The following is a 27949-nucleotide window of genomic DNA, read 5'->3' on the forward strand; positions in this document are numbered from 1 at the left end:
GTGTTAATAATTTACCTTTTTCTTTTCTTCACCTGATGATTTTAAAGCTGGCAAATTATTATATGTCTCCAGATCAGCTGTCATTTGCTTAATTTTGCATTTTAGAGAGTGTTGTTCCTCAGTCATCTTACTTTCCAGAAGCTCCATTTTCTGCAGATCCAACTGTAGATGTTGAGTATCTAAAACATTAGAAAATGTAAGGACATAATTAGTCAAAACTTAATTTCTTTCACAAAAGGAAATGCAACACATCCATTAAAAACCATGGTTTACAAATATGTCTGCAAAAGAAACACATCTACTAAGAATTAAGAAAAAAATACTCATCCCCCAGATAACCAACATAACCTAATGCATATTAGCCACACTTACATCCATGTTCATACAACATAAAAGAACACACATAGTTTTTTTCTTAATAATATAACATATGAGATAAGACCCATTGTTTTTAATAAGAGCATGACACATGCACACAGTTATGTGTGGAAAAAAGCAAACTATGAAACATTTTATATATATATTTGAACAAAATACTATAATTACATATATAGGCAATTTTCATTACTTGTGATAGTTATATTCTATAAAGTCAACATAAACACTGGGTTAGCAAATACTGAACTATTGCTCTTAGAGGAAATACAGTTAGGTTCCTATGAGTCTCTGGTTACAATATTTCCATCGTCCAACTACCACAAAACCTTCTTTTATGTTTGTTTAAACACATCTTATTTAATAATACTGTTGATTCATTAACACTGAACTCAAGGCCAACTTATACCTAAACAAGCTAAGCTGTTTATAACACATTTTCTCCATAAGGCACATCACAGCTTTCCTGTGCTTAGGAACACGAGACACCACAGTTCAGCAGTGGCTTAGGGGCCACATGAAATAGCAAAATCACCAACAAAAAGCACAAACGTGGAGAAAAGCGGCACTAAATATACCACAAAAAGGATATCTGTTAACAGTATGAGAACTATAACAGGAAGGCAGAGTGTTGCCTTATTTGACCTCTGCTGGGAATAAGCATGTAAGGCAGTTCAAGTTTTTCATGATTCTGCACATTTCTACCAATGACTGTGAAACAGTGCTGCAAGAATTGATTTTGGGGTTACAAATTAATTTTACTGAGTAGGAAAATTCACAACAGAATCTATGAAAAATGAGGACTGACTGTACATATGCCTATGGGGTAGCATTGTGTGTTCTCATTCTTTCTTTCAAAAGTATGGAGCACCTACTATATGCCACCTGCTAAGAATATAATAGAAATCAACAGACATTGTTTTTTCTCAAGGAGCTATATTCTAAAGATAGAACCAGGCAATTAAATAAGCGTTTACAATAAACTGGATAACTACTAAGAAAAGAGTAATACCTGATGTCATAAGGGCATGCAGGAGCTCTTTAAAACATGCCTTTTAACTGATGCCTTAATGATTAGGAATCAAAGGAAAAAAGTAAAAGTGTTCTAGAGAAAACAATCAACATGTGCAAAGTCTAGAGGTAAGAAAGCATGATAATTTTGGGCAAATAACAGAAGTCAGTATGACTAGAACCAAAGTTCAAAGTGGGTAGTGGCAGGAGATAAAACTGAAAACTTAGTAGGACTTTAGTTCATGAAGGGCTTTTTAAGTGAGAGAGGGAGCAGGGACTTTATCCTAAGGGCTATGGCAAGCCATCAGTGAGTTTTAAATAAGAATATAGCATAATTAGATTTTAGAAAGTTCATTCTGGTTGCAATGTCGAAAATTAATTGGAATAGCTAACCACATTCATGAATACCAGTTACTTAACTCATTCAGTGATCTAGGTAAGAAATCTTAGGCTGGTATAGACACTCTGGGGATTTGTTTTCATTAAACAAAATGTATTAAATGCTTTCTACATGTTTGGCAAATTTCTAGGCATGGGGGATATAACAATGAACAAAGCATATAAGAATCTTTATCCTTATAGAGCCTATTGTCCAGTGGAAGAAGACCATATGAAATATGCAGTTATATCAGATGGACATAAATGAGGAAACAAGGCAGAAGAGATCAAGAGGGACTCAAGGTATTTGGGGCTGAAGAAGTAGGCAACTGACCAGATCCAGGAGTGGAATCAATGAAGAATCATATTTCCAACTTGAGTAAACAAACAGATGGTAGGGTAGGCAGAGGGAGGTACAAACTTTTGTTTGTGGGAGGGAATGAAATGATGGATTGAAGTCAGTTTAGGAAATGCTGAGTTTGGGACACCTCAGAAGCATCAGATGGAGACAAATAAAAGATGTTCATGACAGAACATGTAAGAATATCAAATTTTTAAAGAACAAACTGATGTGAAGGATCCTATAAAGAATAAGAAATGATCAAAGAAATAAGAAAAATTAGAGCCCATGGGGAAAGACATCTCAAGAATAAAGGAGGGGTTTATAGTGCAGAACACTAATTAAAAATTTAAAAAAAAATACAAAAATAATGTTGGATTTACTGGAATACCTTGGCCTACCTGTTAAGAACAGATTTCACAGAGAGAACCAGAAGTAAGAGCGAGAGGAAGGCTGTAAGAAATTTGGCTGCATAACTTTTGAAAGAGAAGGATGACGGCTGGGTAAAGAAAACTCAGGAAAGGCTTTTTCTTTTTTTCCAAGATGGGATAAAATGTAGAAAAAAGACAAGAAAGATAAATATCAAAATTTTAATAAAGTCTTTATAGTGGGATTACAAATATTTTTAATTTTTTAATTTATGCTTTTCTGTATCTCCCAAATCCTCTATAATGAATATGAATTACATATGTAATCAGAAAACAGTATTTTAAAAAATGTTCCATTCTGATAGAATTATATAATATCTACCTTCTTTCTTTCAGACTCCTTAACTTTGTGGTTTTGGCTTTAAAAATCCTTTTTTAAAGTGAGAGAAAGGTAAAGGATGGAACCAGTATCACTGAGTACCTGAAATGTGCCTGGCTTTATATGTTTATCTCATTTACTTTTCATAACAGCCCAAAGGGGTGCGTGTTATATGTGAGGAAAATGAAGCTTAGAAAGGTAGTTTGCCCAACATCACACAACCAGTCAAGCTTTGGGGCTGAGTGATATTATTGTCTTTATGAAATTTTTAAGACAGCAAATGTTATTTTTATGATCCAAAAAGATGCCTTTTTGAGCAACAGTGGACTATGGGAAGAGGAACAATAATACTTGGTCAATTCTGCCACTGCAGTCTCCACCAGGCATCATTCTTTGTTTTGCTTTTCTTATAGCTACCAAGTAAAATCTGATTAAAGCTAATTCAAAAAAGTAATTGAAATATGTATCCTTTTGGGAAGGTTTCTGTAGTATAGGGGTCATCACGCTTACCCAGACGAGAGGTCCTTGGTTTGAGATATATATCCTGCATAACCAGATGAAGAATCTGAATTCAAATATGTCCTGGCCAGTTTTTCCTCCCCTGTGTTTCCAGGGTTAGGCATGGCAATAATTCAATACATCCTGTAGTTACTTATTTGTAGATAGAGATATAACAATACATTTCATCTTAGAACATTTTGCTTTCATTTTCCTCTATTTTAAAAGGGAATATGAGCATCCTCAGAAAAATCCAGTGGTATTTAAGAGTATCAAAAATCAAACATGAACCTCTTCTTTTTACTTATGAGATTTAGGGGTGAAAGGTTTGTATATTAAAGTAATGTATTTTGAAGTAAAATAAAAAATTTAAAGTAATTTTGATGATAAAATTTAATCTTATAGAGGGATGTATTGTTCCCTGTACATACATATTATTTTCTCTGCCTCTTTTCATTATTTTCTCTTTATATTTATTTCAGGAACTGTGGATGAAGACCAAATATAGCTGGGAAACATGTATTTGGTCATAATAATGACCAAATATGTATTTCTTATAACTCATTATATCACAGTTGGTAACAACCTCCTTTCTTAAATCAGTGTCTTTAGAAGCATTTTTTAAAAGTATTTTATATTTTATACTCTGATAGTTGTTATATTTGTAAATAGAGAGTCATTCAAGTCTTGAACACATATTTATTACAGTGTTACCATCCAAACCAAGGACCTCTCGTGCTTGGGCGAGTGTGATGACCGCTATGCTACAGAAACCTTGCACTTCACCAATTTACTATGAATGCTTAGGTGAAGGAGTTTTATATTGAGTTTCTTAGACCAATAAAATTAATTTTTTCACCAAATCTGGGAAATTTTAAGTCATTATTTTTTCAACTACCTTTTCTCCCAAATTCTCTGGTCCTTGCTTTCTTTCTGGGACTACAATTACATGTATGTTAGACTGCTTGAACTTTTCCTACAGGTCATTTAGGCTTTTGTTTACTTTTACTTCTTCGACTAGGCAATTTTTATTCATCTGTCTTCAAGTTCATGGGCTTTTCTTCAGTTGTGATACTCTATAATGGTCATTCAATGAATTTTTCATATTAGTTGCATTTTCAACTCTAGAATTTTCACTTAGTTCTTTTTGGTAATTTCCATTTCTCTGTAGGATTCTCCATCTGTCCATTTATTATGACTTTATTTTCCTTTAACCCCTTAAATATATTTATAAATTTTTTAAGTGCTTTTCATTTCAACATCTGGGTTATTTTGGGTTCAGTGTCTAGTGAGTGCTTTTCCATTGGTTCATATTTTCCTATTTCTAGTAAATTTTTATAGTAAAATTGATGCTATAGACTCTGGATTCTGCTGTACTACTTTGAAGAGCATTTATATTATAAATGAATAATAAACTTTGCTAAATCAAAACTCCAAACTTTTCTCCTCTGAAGAGGGCAGAATCTGAGTCTACCTTTCCCACTTAGTCTACTTTTTACCAGTGTGTCTCCCTTGTACATGGGCAGGCAATGAGTAAATAAGTTCATTTCTTCATATAAGGTTTAGCAAAATTTACTTGGGAATTAAATTTTATTATCTAGACAGACTGTCTAATAGAAAAGTCAAATACAATTAACCCTTCCTCTTCTACCTATGAAACTGGGAAGATTACTGTTTAAAATATAGTTGGATGGCAACACTGTCATGAATATATGTTCAAGAATTGAGTGACTCTCTATTTACAAATATAACAATCAATAGAGTGTAAAGTATCAAATACTTTAAAAAATTTCTTCTAAAGACAGTGATTTAAGAAAGGAGGTTGTTACCAACTGTGATACAATGAGTTATAAGAAATAAATATTTGGTCATTATTATGATCAAATATATATTTCCCAACTATATTTGGTCTTCATCCCCAGTTCCTGAAAACACTGCAGTCTTAAAGGTGAAACAAGTGATTTGTCATGTTAATGAGAGACTTTTTTACCCTCACCCAAGGGCAGGGGAGGTTGAATCAGCCAATGGCCAATAATTTAGTCAATCATGACTATGCAATGAAACACTCACAAAACCCGTGAGAAGATCTTGTTCTCTCTCTGCTCTGCTTTGCCTGCTCTGCTTGGGGAACAAAAAGGCCTCTGCCTCCATGTGCCAACGAGCCAGGCCCCCAAGCTCCATGAGGACAGAAGCTCCTTTATTTGGGATGGTGCCCTGTCTCTCTTCATCTGGCTGTCAACCTGTATCCGTTACGGCATCCTTTATTAAACTGATAAACTAAGTGTTTTCTGAGTACTGTGAGCCGCTTTAGCAAATTAATCAAATCTAAGGCGGGGGGAGGTCATGGGAACCGCCAATCTGTAGCTGGTAGGTCAGAAGCACAGGTACTGACTGAGGGTTGCAACCTGGGTCTGAAGTCGGGGGTGAAGGGCAGTTTTGTAGGATCGAGCCCTAAACCTAGGAATCTGGTGCTGTCTCTGGGCAGATAACATCAGATTTGGGTTGAGTTCTCCAACACTCTGCTGGTGTTCAAGAACTGCTTGTTGTAGGAAGACCCCCTCCCACATATTTACACACTGAAATCGGGTCTGGGTACAGAAATGAAGTCATACTACTATTACTGCTGTGTAAAATATTGTTACTGCTATACATATATGCAGGGAAGAAATGCACCAATGCATTTGCTGTCAGAGATGTGACACAAACTAAATTTTCTTAACTTGGCATAATTAGACTTGAACAGTTCCTTTTGTCCTTTTAAGGGTGTTAAAACTCAATTATACTAACATATATGTTATTAAAAACATACACATATTGACAGGATTAAAGATGGTGACATGAAAGGTTAGACAGAGACCTCCTCCTAAAACCACATATAATACAAAAATATAATTAATACAACTAATCCTGAAAGAGCAACAGGAAAGAAGGCTGCGCCAGACTGCATACACGTGGAGAAAAGAGCAGACCTCACAGAACAGGGTAACATGCCAAAGCCATGACCCGGCAGGACTCAAGCCCTTCCTCAACCCCAGCTCACCTGTGGGAGGAAGAGAAACGGAGCAGGGAGGGAGTGAAGGCTGAACAACTAGCCCTGAAGATCTGTTCTGGGAACACAAACCTACACTGCATGGTGCTCTGGAGATTAGTGGGGTTGGAAAGCTAAGACAGGCAGAACATCTGGAGAGACTGAGATTCCAGCTGCTTGTGGAAAACAGAAATCCATATCTGGCTGATCTGGGTGGGCAGTTTGAGAGACTTCCTAAAAGCAAGAGGGCCGCTAAAGGGGCAAGGATTGCACAGAGCTTACTTCTCAGGAGAAAGGACAGGTAGACAAAATTGTCCAGGTGCACTCTGCCCAGCAGGTTGGGAACTTTCACGATCTTTAGGCACTCCATCCCCTGGGTGGCTACACAGCTCCAAGGCCCCCCACCGTGATACCGGCTGCGCCTTCCCCCTGGCCAGCCCACACATGGCTTGCAAACTGGCAAACCCTGCCCTGGCATCAGGCCAGCCAGAGGGAAGCCCCACCTACAGCAGCTACAAACAGAAAGCATAGAGGCTTATACCTGTGTGTTCAGCCCCCTGGTTTTGGCAGTGGAGACAGGTGTAGCAGACAGGAAGCAGGAAACAGGTTTTCCTCCCCCCAGGCACCAGTACTACTCCCCTGCAACCGCTGACATCGCTCCAGGGGCTGAGCAGCATCGGAGAGTAGAGCATCTGGGCACTAGAGGGCACCACATACAAATATGAAATGTCAAAGGAACTTGGTTCAAAGCAAAATTTCAACACCACCAGAAAAATGATCAAGTAAGACTGAACTAATCAATCTTCCTGAAAGAGATTGCAAAATAAAAATCATAAACATGCTCATGGAGGTACAGAAATACATTCAAGAATTCAGGAGCGAATTTAGGATGGAGATCCAGTCATTGAGGAACACAATGGAGGGTTTAAAAAGCAGATTCGATACAGTGGAGGAGACAATAAATGAAATAGAAATTAGAGAAGAGGAATACAAAGAAGCTGAGGCACAGAGAGAAAAAAGGATCTCTAGGAATGAAAGAATACTGAGAGAACCATGTGACCAAACCAAATGGAACAATATTTGTATTAAAGGGGTACCAGAAGAAGAAGAAGAGAGAGAAAAAGAGATAGAAAGCGTCTTTAAGGAAGTAATTGCTGAAAACATCCCCAATTTGGGGAAGGAGATAGTCTCTCAGACCATGGAGGTGCACAGATCTCCCAACACAAGGGACCCAAGGAGGACAACACCAAGACGTATAATAATTAGAATGGCAAAGAGCAAGGATAAGGACAAAATAATACAAGTAGCTGGAGAGAGAAAAAAGATCACATACAGGGGAAACCCATCAGGTTATCATCAGACTTCTCAGCAGAAACCTTACAGGCCAGAAGGGAGTGGCATGATATATATAATGCAATGAGGCAGAAGGGCCTCAAACCAAGAATACTCTATCCGGCAAGATTATCATTTAAATTTGAAGGCGAGATTAAATAATTTCCAGATAAGCAAAAGCTCAGAGAATTTAGCTCCCACAAACGGTCTCTACACTGTATTTTGGAGGGACTGCTATAGATGGGAGTGTTCGTAAGGTTAAATACCTGACACCAGAGGTAATAAAAAAGGATGGAAAAAAAAAGAACCTCTAGATTGTGTTTAAATAATATACTAAGTGAGGTAAGCTAGACTCTTAGATAGTAAGGAAGTTACTCTTGAACCTTTGGTAACTATGAATCTAAAGCCTGCAATGGCAATAAGTACATATCTATCAATAATCACCCTAAATGCAAATAGACTGAATGCACCAATCAAAAGACATTAGAGTCACTGAATGGATAAAAAAACAAGACCCATCTATATGCTGTCTACAAGAGATTCACTTTAAACCCAAAGACATACACACACTAAAAGTGAAGGAATGGAAAGAGATATTTCATGCAACTAATAGGGAGAAAAAAGCAGGTGTTGCAGTACTTGTATCAGACAAAATAGAGTTTAAAGCAAAGAAAGTCATAAGAGACAAAGAAGGACATTACATAATGACAAAGGAGTCAATCCAACAAGAGGATATAATCATTATAAATAGCTAAGCACCCAACACAGGAGCACCTATACATGTGAAACAAATACTAACAGAATTAAAAGGGGAAATAGAATGCAATGCATTCATTCAAGGAGACTTCAACACTCCAATCACTTAAAAGGACAGATCAACCAGATAGAAAATAAATAAGGAGACGGACACATTGAACAACACATTAGAACAGACAGACCTAACAGACATCTACAGAACTCTCCACCCAAAAGCAGCAGGATACACATTCTTCTCAAGTGCACATGGAACATTTTCAAGAATAGATCATATACTAGGCCACAAAAAAAGCCTTGCTAAATTAAAAAATACTGAAATTTTACCAACCAGCTTCTCAGACCACAAACGTATGAAACTAGAAATAAATTACACAAAGAAAATGAAAAATCCCACAAACACATGGAGGTTTCACAACTTGCTCCTAAATAACCAATGGATCAATGACCAAATAAAAACAGAGATCAAGCAATATATGGAGACAAGTGACAATAATTCATTACCACAAAATCTGTGGGATGCACTGAAGGCTATGCTAAGAGGGAAGTATATTATAATACAGGCCTACCTCAGGAAAGAAGTACAATACCTTAAGAACAGTCTAAACTCACAACTAAAGAAACTAGAAAAAAGAACAAATGAGGCCCAAAGTCAGTAGAAGGAGATACATAATAAAGATTAGAGCAAAAATAAGTAAAATCGAGAAGAATAAAACAACAGAAAGAATCAATGAAACCGTAGGTGGTTCTTCGAGAAAATAAACAAAATAGATAAACCTCTAGCAAGACTTCTCAAGAAGAAAAGAGGGTCTACACATATAAACACAATCTAAAATGAGAAAGGAAAAATCACTATGGACACCACAGAAATACAAAGAATTATTAGGTAATACTATGAAAAATGATATGCTAACAAACTGGATAACCTAGAAGAAATGGACAACTTTCTAGAAAAATACAACCTTCCAAGGCAGATCCAGAAAGAAACAGAAAATGTGAACAGACCAATTACCAGCAACAAAATTGAACTGGTAATCAAAAAATGACCTAAGAACAAAAACCCTGGACCAGATGGCTTCACTGCTGAATTTTATCAAACATTTATCAAAGACCTAATACCCATTCTCCTTAAAGTTTTCCAAAAAGTAGAAGAGAAGGGAATACTTCCAAAGTCAATCTATGAGGCCAGCATCACTCTAATACCAAAACCAGGAAAAGACACCACAAAAAAAGAAAATTACAGACCAATATCCCTGATGAACATAGATGCAAAAATACTCAACAAAATATAAGCAAATGGAATTCAAAAATATATCAAAAAGATCAACCATCATGATGAAGTACGATTTATTCCAGGGATGCAAGGATGGTACAATATTAGAAAATCCATCAACATCATCCACCACATCAACAAAAAGAAGGACAAAAACCAGACGATCATCTCCATAGATACTGAAAAAGCATTCAACAAAATCCAACATCCATTCATGATAAAAACTCTCAACAAAATGGGTATAGAGGGCAAGTACCTCAACAAAATAAAGGCCATATATGACAAACCTACAGCCAACATCATGCTTAACAGCAAGAAGCTAAAAGCCTTTCCTTTAAGATTAGGAACAAGACAAGGATGCCCACTCTCCCCTTTTATTGAACATAGTACTGGAGGTCCTTGCCATGGCAATCAGACAACACAAAGAAATAAAAGGCATCCAGATTGGTAAAGAAGAAGTTAAACAGTCACTGTTTGCAGATGACATGATATTGTACATAAAAAACCCTAAGGACTCCACTCCAAAACTATCAGAACTAATATTGGGATTCAGCAAAGTTGCCCAATACAAAATGAATACACAGAAATCTGTTGCATTCCTACACCCTAACTCTGAACTAGCAGAAAGAGAAATCAGAAAAACAATTCCATTTACAATTACATCAAAAAGAATATTTAGGAATAAACCTAACGAAGTATAAGTGAAAGACCTATACTCTAAAAAGTACAAGACACTCATGAGAGAAATTAAAGAAGACAGCAATAAATGGAAACACATCATGTGCTCATGGATAGGGAAAATTAATATTGTCAAAATAGCCATTCTGCCTAAAGTAATCTACAGATTCAATGCAATCCCTATCAAAATACCAACAGCATTCTTCAATGACCTAGAGAAAATACTTATAAAATTCATATGGTGCCACAAAAACCCCTAATAGCCAAAGCAATCCTGAGAAGGAAAAATAAAGCGACTTCAGGCTCCACAGTAATCAAGACAATTTGGTACTGGCACAAGAACAGACCCATAGACCAATGGATCAGATTAGAGAGCCCAGATATAAATCCAAGCATATATAGTTAATTAATATACGATAAAGTAGCCATGGACATACAATGTGGAAATGACAGCCTCTTCAACAACTGGTGTGGGCAAAACTGGACAGCTGGACAGGAATGAAACTGGATTATTGTTTAACCCCATACACAAAAGTAAACTCGAAATGGATCAAGGACCTGAATGTAAGTCGTGAAACCATAAAACTCTTAGAAGAAAACATGGGCAAAAATCTCTTGAATATAAACATGAGCAACTTTTTTCTGAATGCATCACCTCGAGCAAGGGAAACAGAAGCAAAAATGAACAAGTGGGACTACATCAAACTAAAAAGGTTCTATACAACAAAGGACACCATCAGCAGAACAAACAGGCATCCTACAGTATGGAAGAATATTTTGATAAATGACATATCTGACAAGGGGTTAACAGCCAAAATATATAAAGAACTTACATGCCTCAACAGCCAAAAGACAAATAACCATATTAAAAAAATGGGCAGAGAATATGATCAGACAATTCTCCAAAGAAGAATTCAGATGGCCACAGCACTAATTATCAGGGAAATGGAAATATAAACCACAATGAGATATCACCTCACATCAGTTAGGATGGCCAGTATCAAAAAGTCTAAGAACAACAAATGTTAGCAAGGATGTGGAAAAAGCGGAACCCTTCCACACTGCTGGTGGGTATGTAAGCCAGTTCAACCATTGTGGAAAGCAGTATGGAGGTTCCTCAAAAAACTTAAAATAGAAATACCATTTGGCCCAGAAATTCCACTCCTAGGAATTTATGCAAAGAATATAAATTCTCAGATTTAAAAAGACATATGCACCCCTATGTTTATCGCAGCACTTTTTACAATAGCCAAGATACGGAAGCATCCTAAGTGTCCATCAGTTGATGAATGGTTAAAGAAGATATGGTACATAGACACAATGGAATACTGTTGAGCCATAAGAAAGAAACAAATCCTATCATTTGCAACAACATGGATGAAGCTGGAGGATATTATGTTCAGTGAAATAAGTCACGCGGAGAAACACAAATACCAAATGATTTCCTTCATTTGTAGAGTGTAACAACAAAGCAAAACTGAAAGAACAAAACAGCAACAGACTCGCAGACTCCATGAAGAGACTAGCAGTTACCAAAGGGGAGGGGTGACTAAAGGGTGGGTGAGGAGGGAGGGAGGTGATTAAGGGGTTGTATGATTGGCACACATGGTGTGGAGGAGATCATGGGGAAGACAGTGCAGCACAGAGAAGGCAAATAGTGACTCTGTGCATCTTACTACATTGATGGGCAGAGACTGCAATGGGGTATTGTGGGGACACAATAATATAAGTGAATGTAGTAACCACATTGTTTTTTCATGTGAAACCTTCATAAGTGTGTACATCAATAATGCCTTAATAAAGAAAATATGTATGTTATTAAAACATATATGTTATTAAATATACATTTATATATATGTGGGCAAATGTTGAGGGGTTTTGTTTTGTTGGATTCATATCTCTAGCAGGGCTGGAAATAGTTAAGATGAAAATCAAAGTGATGAATCAAAGTCACTGAGGCTTACAGTGTTTCAATGCTCTACTAGGAAATGTACTTAGCCAGTATATTTTGACTGGTGCAAAGACATACATAAATCTAAGAAGAAGTTTAATTTGAAGACATATTAGGGAAATACATGTAGGAGTTATACAAACTGCTTTTCCTAGAGAAAGGGAGAAAATGGTTGGTTGGTATAGGGTAAAGTTTATCTTCCTTTAACAGCAGGTCCCCATGAAAAGCTAAAAGCTTCTCCAAGGGAAGAGACAGGAAGAGGATGCAGACTAGTTCCTTCTGATATGCTATTAAGTTGCAAAGTTTACCAAGCAGTGTGTACACAGAAGCAAAATCTCAAAAGGAACCACTCTGACCCGGGGAAATGTTTCTGAAATATTCTGCCATCAGCGCATTTGTTTATTCCCTGGAGTTTCCTTTCCAAAAATAAAAATAAAAACTAATGCTGACAGACTTCTTGCCTCTTTACTCATGTAGTATACTAGTGTTTCTTAATCTTTTTATTTCATTATTGTCCCCCAAGGAGCTTTTTATCAACTATTTTTTTTCCCAATCACCTTCCTCTTGTGAAATTTTTATAGTACAGATGTAAGGTACATCTGTTTATGTACAGTGACCCATTTGGAGGACACAAACTGTTATAATATCCAGTTTTTTTTATCCTCCCCACTAGAAGTAATTTGCCCCCTTGGGAATGATATTTCCTTAAGAAATACAGAGTACACTAAGAAAATCAGGTGAGTTCCAATGATAACTTCAAGGGCCAAAAGGGAGGCAATTGACAAAAGGGGAATTAAAATTCATTATCTCTGAAGAGTGAGAAGAATATTATAAACCTCTTACGGTGATTTCCAGATACAAGAAATTTCTTGTGGGTGATGGTGTTAACGAAAGAGAAAAAAATAATATAAATGCTTGGTTTAAATTAACACTTACAGATAACTGAGTAATGAAGTTAATTGTAGCAGGTCGGTGAATTTAAGCCTTAATAAAGGAATTTTCAGTAAAATCCTTATCATAATAATAAATAAGATTTTCATCCAGTGAAGCCAGTTCCCATTCTTTTTCAATGCTACATCATTGGAGAAAATATAATGACTCGTTTTTAAAAGGAAGTGTAAACACAGTATAAAAAGTATGAAAGGAATACAAAGTCCTGATAATTTACTGGTATTACTATTTATGTTTTAAAAAATGTATGTTTCTCAACAGCCATTATACAAAGATAGCTTAAAGGAGGCAAAAACTTGTTGAATTGGCTTCACATAAATGAGAAACTTAAGATTATGGTCTAAAACAAAATGGGTTTCCTAGTGAATAATTACACATAAAATTCTTTAGCTTATAGAAAAAATAAGGATATTAAAATACCCATATTTGAAAATATGTGATCTTGAAGAGATGTGTTCATTGCATCATGATTCACAACAGCTGAGGGGTGGAAACAACCTAAACGTTCATCAACAATGAATGAATGAAGAAAACATAGTATGTACTATGACCCTTGAACAACACAGGGGTTGGGGCACTGAACCACCATGCAGTTAGAAATTTGCATATAACTTTTGAGTGTCCCAAAAAACTAATATCCTACTGCTGATTGGAAGCCTTACTTATAATATAAACAGTTGATTAACACATATTTTGAATGTTATATATGTTATACACTGTGTTCTTCAAATAAAATAGAAATTGTCACAGTTTTCCAATATATTCCAATATTTGAAAAAAATCCAGTATAAATGGAACTGCAAAATTCAAACCCATGTTGTTTAAAGGCCAACTGTATATCCTGTACATATAGAATATTATGCAGCCTTAAAAAAGGAAATTCTTTCACATAATATATATGAACCTCAAGGACACTATAATAAATGAAATAAACCACTCATAAAATGACAAATACTTCGTGTTTCCACTTATATAAGGTATCTAAAGTAATCGAACTCAAGAAACAGAAAGTAGATTATGAAGAGCAGGGGAGTGAGTGAATGGGCAGTTATTCCACTGGTAAGTGCAAGATGAAACAGTTCCAGAGATCTATTGCACAAAAATGTGCATATAATTAACACTAATATTTATATGCACATTTAAAAATGGTTAAGATGGTAAAATTCTTTTGTGTGTTTTTATCACATTCAAAAAATACTTATAGTCAAGCTAACAGTAGGTGTAAATTAAATCTAGAATGTACCTCCTCTGGTTGCTTGGCATATAATTCAAATTTATAAATGAAACTATGGCAAACAAACTCTAAACAAATCCTGGCAGATAAAATATAATATTAAAAGCAACAATTGTCCACCTATATTATCAATATAAATTCAACTGTATATTAACAGCCTTCAGTATGCATTTATCCTAATCCCTTATATAAAAGTACTAGGCACTTGTGTTTCAGAATGTAGAATTCTTCAGATTTTAGAAAAGTAATATACTGTATATAATGATTTTTATATAGCTCCCACAGCAGGAGCTGAGGTAGCAGCCTGTCATCAAGCACATGAATATTCCTGCAGCAAAAGCTATGAACAGTCACAGTAGTGATCACTAATAGCCTCACATCAGTTCAGGTTAGGCTTTGCTGCCAAGAGCTTTTTAGATTTTGAGATTACAGATAAATGGATATTATGGATCCACTACTACATTTCAAACACCTTTCAATATTTTTAAACTAGCAAATAATAATTAAGTCTTTATTCTCCATGATCTCACTAACTGCCAGGGTTAATTCCAAGTAGACAAGTAAAAACATCTAATTCAATGTCACCACACACCAGCATAAAGAACACACACAGAATCAACAACTAAAAATTCCATACAAATTTTTACATGACTTTATCCTAAATTCTTTAAGCTCAATTTGTTTCTAATCTCTACCTTCACTATCCAAATAGTAGCACTATACACAGATGGCTTTTGAGTACTCCAATGTATCTAGATGAAATGAGATGGGTTATAACTGCAAAAACTCATTGATCATTTTTATACTGATTACATGTTGAACTGATACTATTTTGGACACACTGGGCTAAAAAAATATATCACTAAAATTCACCTTCCTCTTTTTACTTTTTTAATGTGGCTACTAGGAAATTTTAAATTATGTATGGTGGCTGGCATTACATTTCTACTGGACATTGCTGCTCTAGTCTGTTAGTCATAGTGGCTGAAACTAATTATAATTAAAAACATTACCTCTTCTAGGATACCTCTCCTAACTATAACTGGGGTGAATACAAGCCCTATGTACTTCCATTGTTCCTATGTTTCTATCATAGCACTGCTTCACTATATGTTAATTGTTTGTCATTTCACCAGGTTGAAAGTTCCTTGGGGAAAAAGAGTATATATATTTTTTGTCTCTGTATAACCAAGTTATAGTGCAGGTAGAGAACAAGTTTTCAATATACAGTAAATGAACGACATTATTCCAGTGAAACACTATTAAGTCGATGTGAAAGTCACATAAAATTCTGAGACTATAAATGACTGGAGCAATAGGCAATCATATATTATATCCTCAGTCTTCCAAAAAAAAAAAAGCAGAGAGAATAACATTAGACTTTAAAAGTTCTAATTTATTACAGAAAAAAAACAGATACTAAAATCTAGATTGTTTTCTCACCTGAAGTCAAATTCCTAGCTGTACTTTGTGATTTCTGCATTTCGGTAGATTTAAAATTGAGATCATCCTGCATCATCTTCAGTTCTTGATTGGTGATAGAGGATACCTGTTTCATCCGATTTATATTCTGTATTTGTAGAGAAACAAAAATGGAAAAAACTCCATGATTTAATCCTCCAATAAAATTCTTGGGAAACACTGCTACAGGACTGAGTGTTTTGAATGGGTATTCTTTTTTGCAGTACATCATTCATTATATATGTTTTAAAAAATATCCAATCCAAAGTCAGGTTTTCTCAATAACGAGAGAAGCTAAATTAAAATTCAGAACTGTTTCTTTTATATTTGCTTTATTTCACTGTAGAAAAAATTCAGCTATACTATTTTAGGAACTGACTAGAGTCTTAAAAAACTTAGAATACTGAAAAGAGACCATGCATTTTCCTCCTATGGCACCACACATAAGTAGTACATTAGTACCTATTCAATAAGCATTTTTTGATGAATCAAGACACTTATGAGGTATCTTGTACTCTTGTAGATTCTTCTGTTTATAATATAAATTACAGTATATAAAAATATATTAACATTTTCTAATATAATATCTAGATTTTGACATTATCTGTGTAAATGTTACCACTTGTACAAGTTCTGGTAGATGAATGATGGAAGAAAATATTAATTACTCTGAATTAGTCCCTCACTTACTGCTGAATATTGATATGATATGTATGTCATCCTTTTTCCCTATCATCCTAATTAGCTGAACTTTGCTAGGAAGATTAAAAAATAACAACTTGGAGAAATAAAAAAACAAACAAGAGAATTTAAAGGAAATGGTTTAAATGAACACTGATAGTGAGCCACTGAATTTCTAAGTTGTATTTGGACAGGCTGTCACAGTAAAAGCAGTGAGACCAGCACATGGTACTTACTCGACTACAGTGCTCCAAAAGTGCAATGATGCTGGCCTCGATCTGTGTCTTCCGTTCCAGTTCCTGTTTCTTAGTTTCCTCAAAAGTCTCAATAAAAGCTGAAGTTTGAAAAATATGATGAGAGGCTACTGTTGATACAGTTAACACTTTATAAACCCTGATTTATAGGTGTTGAGTACTTTTTTAGAAATTCAAGCAAAATAAAGTATTACTCTTTCAAATTTTTATTAACCCAAGGGTAATTAAATTACTCAATAAGAACATTTCTACATACTTTCAAACTTTGAAAGCCTAACGATATAAATGAACTAAAAATGTTTACATACCACCTCAGAAATAACAGCTGATAAAACAGGGATCAGAAAAAAATCTGTTTTTATATTGGATCTCCTTGACACCATCTACAATTATTAACATCTATAATTAGCCACTAGCTTTATTTCTGAAAACAGTATTACTAGGTACGTACTTTATCTGAAAATGAGCATTTTACTTGTCAAACTTAGTAATCTTAACTAAAATAAGCTTAGTAATAACAGATTATAAATATTCTAAGAACTCATCCTTTTTCTTATCTAATATAGAACCAGCACACAATTGGCTTATTTACATTCTTAAAGTATTTTTATATATCTTCCAAAAATAAATACAGTTAAAAATAACTTTACTATTAGCATGAAACTACAAATTAATCGTAAGATAATTTTTGGTACTTGCTGAAATTTTAAAGAAATCTCATGGGTGTGTGACACTAAGAAAGCCAAAGCCAGTCTGCATAAAACTACACATTGCCCAAACTGAAGGTAGAGGGCCTGGTCACAGCAATATTACAACCATAAAGCCTTTGGTTTCAGACTACAGTACCCAACAGATAACTCCTAGGTAGTGACTGGGGAACATGGGACACTCATTACAACAGAGAAAAACCCAACAAGAACAGTATGGAGAGGAAAGGAAGAAAAGATCCACTTTAGCCACATTGAGTTTGAGAAGTCAAGGCAAAAAAAAAGAGATCATGGGATATTGCAATTACTGCTTTCTAATATGCAGTATGCAGTAATAGAAGTTACCTGTTACTATGAAGGTAAAACTGACATCAGACCTATGAAACTTCAGAGTCTAGCAAAATGATACTTTAGAAAGGAAGCCAGTAATAGATAATATACTATTGTATATTATGTCAATTTTGAAAATTTTCTGAATATATAAGTTTAAATGAACATGTATTTACAAAGTTAAGATTTTTTTAGAAAGTGAGTGTGAAGCTGCAACAGAAGGCTACTAATTTAGTTGGTTAGTGATGAACCAAGTAACAAGATCTGAGGTAAGGGCACATAATAAGTATTATGAAAAGCTAAAACAAAAACATGAAAGATATTAAAGGTAAACATAGTGAAGCATGTAAAAGAGAACATTCAACATTCAACCAATAAATAGTCTGTAGGCTATTCAGATTATAAATCTAAGTCCTAGCTTTAGAATATATCCCTAATACATACTCATATACACACATACACATGTACAAAACCTTTTTACATTTCTCTACCCATCCCTAAACTATGCTAGATATTTAGTAATTCTTTATGGCATATGTTTTCAATATCCACACTTCCGTATTTATCATTAGCCATTGTATCTTCCAAAAATAAGATCTCTGTTTTGGTATAAATGAGAGCTAAGAATATTTTCATATCTGTAAGATTATCACTTACTGTTCATATTCTCCTCCCTTTTTTTTAGCTCCTGGTATTTCTGATTCATTTCACCTATAAGAGATACAAAATATAACATTAATTTCAAAAACTCCAGATGCAATGTTCTAAATTAGAAATAGCTCTTAGATTCTCTATCTGCCATTATTAATCACTGAATAGTCAATTATTTTCGGTTAGGTGAAATTCTTTTATATTGACTTATAGAGTCTTTGAAAACAGCTATACATGTATGTTTGGCCATTTGGAAAAAACCATCTCCTGATTGGAAAGGCCTTAAAGGCTTCCCAATGGTGCTCTATCTCGGTCCCAACTTGGAGCTTTTCAATCTACAAATGAACACTACTGGTGATGGGAAACATAAGCTCCTCAGGAAGTTCATTCCATCTTTGAATAGCTCACAACAGCAAGCAAATAGCAGGATTTCTTCCCTCACAGAGCCTGAAGTCTAGAGAGTTAATAAGTAATTAAAATGTACTAAGCCCTATCATATGAAAAATAAAGAGTGCTATAGGAGCACACAGCAAGGACAACTAATCTAGTTTAGGGATTCAGGGAAATTTTCTCCAAAGCAGTAATAATTAAGCTGCATTATAAAGAATGAATGAATAGGAATTACCTAGTCAAAACAGAGAAGAATGGGTTCAAAGTCAATGCATTATATGTAGAGAAATTTGAAAGTGAGGATGAATATGGTAGCACAAGAAACTGAAAGAGTAGTTGGCCAAGGCAGAGACTGTGATGTCAAAAAGTGGAACAATGATGAGGCAGGTTATTAAGAGACCTTATAAGACATGTTGTAAGTTTAGACTTTCTCCTAAGGACAATGATAAAATTATCGAAGAATTTTAAGAAGGGGAATAAAATGATCAGTTTGCACTTTTGAAAAATATCTGGTCTAGAGAATAAAAGAGACTGAAGGCAATGACACCAGTTAGAAGAAGGTTGTTGCAGTAATCCAGGAGAAAGAAGAAGGTTGCCTAGAGTAGAGTGGTAGCAATTAAGATGGAAGATAGTGGGTTTCTGTTCCAGACATTTAAGAGCAGAGTGAATGGGTTTTGGTGAGGGTTAGAGAAGGATGAGTCAGGTATGACCACTAGCATTCTGGCATGGGTAATCTAGGACATAGTGATATTATTATTAACTAAATAGAGAGGCAAGTTAAGGAAGAAGTTGCTTATAGCTGTTTGGACACACTGCATTGAATATATGCAAAAGACAGGTTTAAAGGGCAAAAATCCAAGGCCTGGACAAATGGATAAAATTTAAGACTCTAGCTGCTTAAAGGAACCATTCATGAGTAGCCATGGCTCATGATTATTTTATGACATCAGGATTTTCAGCATAACAAAAAATGAGTTTTGGAGGCACACAGCTATTTTCTTGGACTAGTGAAATGGCTGCAGGTTCCCAGGGTCCCAGGTAGAGAAAGCAGAATAAATTTGTTCTTGCTTAAATCTGAAATTTCTTCATCCCAAGATAGTAAATTTTTAGCATTCTGGAGAAACCAAGGAACCTCACTGAGATAACGCCCAGCAAGGATGGAGGGAATAACAGGCTAGAGATTCCTAAGGGAGTTCCTGATAAGCTGCTGGCATCTAGGTCTTTAGGAAGAAGAGTTCAAAGGAAATAAGGGAGTCCACAGTTAGATCCCAGATGCTAAAACCTAATTATCAGCCTGTGTTCAATAAATCCTTCTATAAGGTATACAGTTTTTGCCAGTACTGGCTAGAGTAGCAATAAAGATACAGAGTGGAGAAGATTGTCAGGGTAGAGCCATTAATCACACGGAGGCATGGACTTCTATTTGTATATGTATTTGCTTGGGTGGGAAGTGAGTTATGAGTACACAAAGGTGATGGCAAAGTCTGAGACCTGGGTCAGCAGTGTTTTCCGCTTTCTGGCTTGAGAATATTTTTCCCAAACTCACTGAGGACAGCCTTAATACAGAGAAAATCTTGTCAAGGCCTGTGAAACAGTACTGGTAGTAAAAAGACGAAAGTGAAAACTACTGTCTGAGGAAAGTAAATACCCAGTGGTCATAAATTCCTAGCCAGCAAATATCTGAAACCAATGGAAAACATTGAGTACACTCAGACTAAGGGTTTGGATGCAGTAACAACTCTACTTGAGTTCAAATGATCCACAATGGTGTCAGAGCATAATGATGAAAAAGATTAGTTGTGTGGTGGTGGGGGGGAGAGATAACTTATTATTAATAATAATTTGTATATGACTAAGTTATTTTTATTAAGGTATCATTGATATATAATCTTATGAAGGTTTCACATGAGCAACATGGTTACTACACTCATCCATATTATCAAGTCCCCCTACACACACCACTGCCGTCAGTGGCCATCAGCAAAGTAAGATGCTATAGAGTCACTACTTATCTCCTCGGTACTATACTGCCTTCCCCATGCTCCCCTACATTATGTGTGCTAATCATAATATCCTTAATTCCCTCCTACTTCCCTGCCCCCCATGCATCCCCTTTGGTAAACACCAGTCCCTTCTTGGAGTCTGTGAGTCTGCTCCTTTTTTGCTCCTTCATTTTTGCTTTGGTGTTATACTCCACAAATGAGGGAAATTATTTGGTACTTGTCCTCTGCCTGGCTCATTTCATTGAGCATAATACCCCTCGGCTCCATCCATGTTGCTGCAAATGGTAAGATCTGTTTTCTTCTTATGGATGAATAATATTGCATTGTATGTATGTACCACATCTTCTTTATCTATTCATCTACTGATGGACACTTAGGTTGCTTCTATTTCTTGGCTATTGTAAATAGTGCTGCGATAAACATAAGGGTGCATCTGTCTTTTTCAAACTGGTCTCCTGCATTCTTAGGGAAAATTCCTAGGAGTGGAATTCCTGGGTCAAATGGTATTTCTATGTTGGGTTTTTTGAGGAACCTCTATACTGCTTTCCACAATGGTTGAACTAATTTACATTCCCACCAACAGTGGAGGAGGGTTCCCCTTTCTCCACATTCTTGCCAACATTTGTTGTTCCCTTTCTTTTGGATGTTGGTCATCCTTACTGGTGTGAGGTGATATCTCATTGTGGTTTAAATTTGCATTTCTCTGATAATTAGCAATGTGGAGCATCTTTTGTCTCCATATATTGCTTGATCTCTGTTTTTATTTGGTCATTGATCCATTGATTATTTAGGAGCATGTTATTAAGCCTCCATGTGTCTGTGGGCTTTTTCATTTTCTTTGTGTAATTTATTTCTAGTTTCATACCTTTGTGGTCTGAGAAGATGGCTGGCACAATTGCAATCCTTCTGAATTTACTGAGGCTCTTTTTATGGCCTAGTATATGATCTACTCTGGAAAATGTGTACTTGAGAAGAATGTGTATCTTGCTGCTTTTGGGTGGAGTGTTCTGTAGATGTCTGTTAGGTCCATCTGTTCTAATGTGTTGTTTAGTGCCTGTGTCTCCTTACTTATTTTCTGTTGGTTGATATGTCTTTTGGAATGACTGGTGTGTTGAGGTCTCCTAAAATGAATGCATTTCATTCTATTTCCCCCTTTTATTATGTTAGTATTTTTTCACATATGTAAGTGCTCCTATACTGGGTGCATAGATATTTATAATGATTATATCTTCTTGTTGGACTGAGCCCTTTATCATTATGGAATGCCCTTCTCTGTCTCATTACTTTCTTTGCTTTGAAGTCTATTTTGTCTGATACAAGTACTGCAACTCCTGCTCTTTTCTCACTTCTTTGTCTTCCTACTCTACTCTTTATATGTTAGGTGTCATTTAATTTTGCATTTGCTTAGTAATTAATTCATCTGCTTCCTTTACTGTGGTTTTATTTTCTCTGGTGACAGCTAATTAGCCTCAGGCACACTTCTACGTATAGCACTCCCTTTGAAATACACTGTAGACTGTTTGTGGGAGGTAAATTCCCTCAAGTTTTCTTATCTGGAAATTGTTACATCCCTTCTTCTAATTTAAATGATAATCTTTCCAAGTAGAGTATTCTTGGTTCGAGACCTTTCTGTTTCATTGCATTCAATGTATCATGCCACTCCCTTCTAGCCTCTGTGGTTTCTGCTGAGAAGTGTGATGATAACCTGATGGGTTTTCCTTTTTTAGCCTCAGTTGCTAATTTCTATTCTATTTACATCTCCTCTACCTCTTCTGATCTGCTTTTAAACACCTTCATTGTATATTTCATGTCAGATACTGTATTTTTCAAAATTTCTCTTTCTTGATGTCATCTTTGAGATCTTGAATATTTTTCTGTAGCTCTGTGGTCATGTTTATGATGTTTATCTTTAAATCTTTATCAAGAAGATTGGTGATTTCAGTTTCACTGAGCCATCTTTCTGGTGTTTGAGTAATTTTGGTTTGCACAAGGTTCTTTTTCATATAATATTTCTAATAAGTAATATGTAATAATAACCTTGTATAGGTGGTGCCCTGTAGTGTCCTGAAGCTCTGCTCCCTGGAGCTGCCCAGAACATGGAGTGATGGTGGTGGAGTGATCAGTGGCAGTGCCTGCTAGGAGCAAACAGTTTTTTCCTGCTTCCCAGCTGCAGTGCCCGCCTCCACTGCTATTACCAGAGGGCAGATTATGCAGGGAGCAGCCTCTGCATTAAGCCCTTGTAGCTGCTGTAGGCAGAGCTGCCCTCCAGGTGGCCTGGTGTGATGGCGGGGCTGTAAATTTGCTAACTGGTGCTGTCTGGGAGAAAGAAGTGACAGGTTGCTTATTGCAGTGTGGGGCCTCAGCACTGTGCTGCCAGTCAGGGGGATGGAGTGCCTGAAGCTCCTGAAAATTCCCAAACTGCTGGGCTTAGTACACTGGGATGATTTTTCCCACCTTTCTCCTGAGCAGCAAGCTCTGTGTAATTCTTGCCCCTTTAGCTGCCCTCTCGCTGTTGGGCAGTCTCCCAAAGTCTCCTGCCTTTCTTTTGTCCCAGAGCAGCCAGTTGTGGGTACCTATTCTCCAAAAATGGCTGGAATTAGTCTCTCTGAGTATTCCACCTGTCTTTCCTTTCCAACTCCTCTAATCTCTAGAGCACCATGTAATGGGGTTTGTGCTCCCGGAGTAGATCTCCAGGAGTGGAAGTTTATGAGTCCTGGGCTTCCATTCCCTCCCCTCTCCATTTCTTTTCCTCTAGTTGGTGAGCTGGGGTGCAGGGAGGGCTTGGGTTCTGCCAGATCATGGCTTTGCCACTTTACCCTTTTCTGTGAGGTCTTCTCTTTTCACCAAATGTAAGCCATCTGTTGCAACCTTGTTTCTGGCTGCTCTTTCAGGATCAGTTGTATTTGCTGTATTTTTGTGTTATATGTGGTTTTGGGAGAAGGTTTCTGCCTCATTTCTCATGCTACCATCTTTTACCCCTTCCAATGTATGATTAAATTAAAATATATATATAATACAACAATTCAGATTAGTCCTATAATAATGATGCCATTCACTTTTCTTATGGTAATAGATTTTTGAGTGGAAACAAAGAGAAAGAATTAAGAGTTTGTAGTACGTGTGATCTGGAATACCTTCATAGGAAGGTGATGTGCATGCAAATATTATATATATGAAGCAGAAGAAAAGCTAGCATCTGCTGAAGCTGCCATATGCTAGGTTTCTAAGAAAGTTCTAGATCCTTCTTGTGGCTGTCTGAGAAGTTGCACTCTTCAGAGACTGGTCAGGTATTAAGGGATTAAGAGGAAGGCCTGTACCCTAAGATTTACAGGAATTTAACTTTATCTTATTTTTCCTTGGGAGAATCTCCTACACATGCTGTTTATAGTTCCTCATCTTCTATCCAACATCGAGACAGTGCAATGAGGCTTTTCCTTCTGCCATTCCAATGAAACCATTCTCAATAAGATTATATGACTCCTTAATTATCAAATCCAAGGGGCTGTTTCCAGTTCTTATCTTGCTTTGCAGTATTTTACACTAATGTTACATTCTTCTTTCAATTTATTTCCCTTATGTTTTTTGTTGTTGGGGTCAGAGCTTCTCTGGTTTTTCTTACTATCAAATCATTCCTTAGGTCTTCTCTTCATGACTTAACTCTTCTTCTTCAATTAAATTCTAGGTTCTGCTCTAAATTGATTTCTAACATTGCATTATATCCAAGGAAATCCCACTCATTCTTGTGGTTTAGGAACTCTCAAATTTGACCTCTTTCCTAATTTTCAGTTTGTTGTATTCAACTGTTTACAAGATATATTCATATGACTACCTTTCAGGACATCTTAATACTCAGAGTATGCACAATTAAACTCATCAGTCTTTCCCCTCAAAATATGCATCCCTCTGTATTCCTTATCACATATGGAAGCCCTTCCCATATATCTGTCATTCAATTCAGAAACCTAGGAGATTTTTCCCTCCTGCTCTCCTCAAATCCACACTCATGGTGCTTGAAGATGTATCTGGTCAATGTCTCCAACTACACAGCAGGCCAACTGGATTAGGTAGGACAGAATTCCCATATATCTCAGCAGATTCCCAAGCTTTATAAAACTTCCACCCATACCACTATTGTTAACAAGAAAAGAGATCATGGAACTAGTGAACTCCTCTACTTTGTGATTTCTTAGTTGGATGATTAGTTTCTGAGCTGCCCATGACAGAAAATATACAGATGTAAGCAGTCCTAAGGCAGGAAAAAGTATAGGTGTTATTACTAAATTTGCCCTTAGATGTACTATTATAGTAAGGACAAGATCATGGATAGTGAGAAACTAATCAGTGTATCACACAGGACGTGCTAAGTATGCAAGAAAAAAGGATCTAATGTAGTAAGATCAAGAATGAGGAAACCAAAGAAAAGGATAAGCTGATAAAATGAGAATTATTTTAGAGCTATACTCAAATTTTGAGCATATGATGTGATCATAGTTCCATAATTCATTTACTCCAAATTTGCTGAATATCTAATATATGCCAGATACTATAATAGATGCTGGGGGACATCAAAATGAACAAGACAAGAGTAATAGAATAGATAAAAAAGCAAGACCAATCCATACGCTGCTTACAAGAGACTCACCTCAAACCCAAAGACATGCACAGATTAAAAGTCAAGGGATGGAAAAAGATATTCCATGCAAACAACAGTGAGAAAAAAGCAGGTGTTGCAATACTACTATCAGACAAAATAGACTTCAAAACAATGAAAGTAACAAGAGATAAAGAAGGACATTACATAATGATAAAGGGCTCAGTCCAACAAGAGGATATAACCATTATAAACATATATGCACACAATACAGGAACACCAATATATGTGAAACAAATACTAACAGAATTAAAGGAGGAAATAGAATGCAATGCATTCATTTTGGGATACTTTAACACACCACTCACTCCAAAGGACAGATCCACCAGACAGAAAATAAGTAAGGACACAGAGGCACTGAACAACACACTACAACAGATGGACCTAACAGACATCTACAGAACTCTACATCCAAAAGCAACAGGATACACATTCTTCTCAAGTGCACATGGAACATTCTCCAGAATAGACCACATACTAGGCCACAAAAAGAGCCTCAGTAAATTCCAAAAGATTGAAACCCTGCCAACTTTTAAGACCACAAAGTATAAAACTAGAAATAAATTGTACAAAGAAAGCAAAAAGGCTCACAAACACATGCAGGCTTAACAACATGCTCCTAAATAATCAATGGATCAACGACCAAATCAGAATAGAGATCAAGCAATATATGGAAACAAATGACAGCAACAACACAAAGCCCCAACTTCTGTGGGACACAGCAAAAGCAGTCTTAAGAGGAAAGTATATAGCAATCCAGGCATATTTAAAGAAGGTAGAATAATCCCAAATGAATAGTCTAATGTCACAATTATCGAAACTGGAAAAAGAACAACAAATGAAGCCTAAGGTCAGCAGAAGGAGGGACATAATAAAGATGAGAGAAGAAATAATTAAAATTGAGAAGAATAAAACAACAGAAAAAAATCAATGAAACCAAGAGCTGGTTCTTTGAGAAAATAAACAAAATAGATAAGCCTCTGGCCAGACTTAAGAGAAAAAGAGAATCAAGACACATCAACAGAATCAGAAACGAGAAAGGAAAAATCATGACGGACCACACAGAAATACAAAGAATTATTAGAAAATACTATGAAAGCCAATACGCTAACAAGCTGGAAAACCCTGTTTTTCCAGAAGAAATGGACAACTTCCTAGAGAAATACAACCTACCAAGCCTGACCCAGATAGAAACAGAAAATCTAAACAGACCAATTACCAGCAAAGAAATTGAAGCGGTAATCAAAAAAGTACCAAAGAACAAAACCTCTGGGACAGATGGATTTACCTCGGAATTTTATCAGACATACAGAGAAGACATAATACCCATTCTCTTTAAGTTTTCCAAAGAATAGAAGAGGAGGGAATACTCCCAAACTCATTCGATGAAGCCAACATCACCCTAATACCAAAACCAGGCAAAGACCCCACCAAAAAAAGAAAACTACAGACCAATATCCCTGATGAACGTAGATGCAAAAATACTCAACAAAATATTAGCAAACCAAATTAAAAAATACATCAAGAGGATCATACACCATGACCAAGTGGGATTCATCCCAGGGATGCAAGGATGGTACAACATTCGAAAATCCATCAACATCATCCACCACATCAACAAAAAGAAAGACAAAAACTACATGATCATCTCCGTAGATGCTGAAAAACCATTTGACAAAATTCAACATCCATTCATGATAAAAACTACTCTGGGTATCAGAATAAGGCAAGTACCTTAACATAATAAAGGCCATATATGATAAACCCACAGCCAACATCATACTGAACAGCGAGAGGCTGAATGCTTTTCCTCTGAGACTGGGAACAAGACAGGGATGCCCACTCTCTTCAACATAGTACTGGAGATCCTAGCCACAGCAATTAGACAAAACAAAGAAATACAAGGAATCCAGATTGGTAAAGAAGTCAAACTGTTACTACTTGCAGATGACATGATATTGTACATAAAAAACCCCAAAGAATCCACTCCAAAACTACTAGAACTAATATCGGAATTCAGCAAAGTTGCAGGATACAAAATTAACACACAGAACTCTGTGGCTTTCCTATACACTAACAATGAACTAATAGAAAGAGAAATCAGGAAAACAATTCCATTCACAATAGCTTCAAAAAGAATAAAATACCTAGGACTAAACCTAACCAAGGAAGTGAAAGACCTATACCCTGAAAACTACAAGACACTCTTAAGAGAAATTAAAGAGGACACTAACAAATGGAAACTCATCCCATGCTGGCTAGGAAGAATTAA

General features: G+C 36.0%; 1 protein-coding gene across 1 annotated transcript in view; it reads right to left on the bottom strand.

Annotated features, from left to right (window-relative positions):
- The window catches only part of IFT74 (intraflagellar transport 74), a 105375-nt gene that overhangs the window by 13230 nt on the left and 64196 nt on the right, over positions 1–27949 (bottom strand). The window contains exons 14-17 of the mRNA XM_073228414.1: positions 18640–18693; positions 16928–17025; positions 15993–16119; positions 16–179 (exon numbers count right to left, since the gene is read on the bottom strand). Coding sequence (XP_073084515.1) covers positions 16–179; positions 15993–16119; positions 16928–17025; positions 18640–18693 — 443 coding nt within the window. The remainder of the gene's footprint in view (positions 1–15; positions 180–15992; positions 16120–16927; positions 17026–18639; positions 18694–27949) is intronic.

This window comes from Manis javanica, chromosome 2 (assembly GCF_040802235.1).
Source record: "Manis javanica isolate MJ-LG chromosome 2, MJ_LKY, whole genome shotgun sequence".
Lineage (NCBI taxonomy): Eukaryota > Metazoa > Chordata > Mammalia > Pholidota > Manidae > Manis > Manis javanica.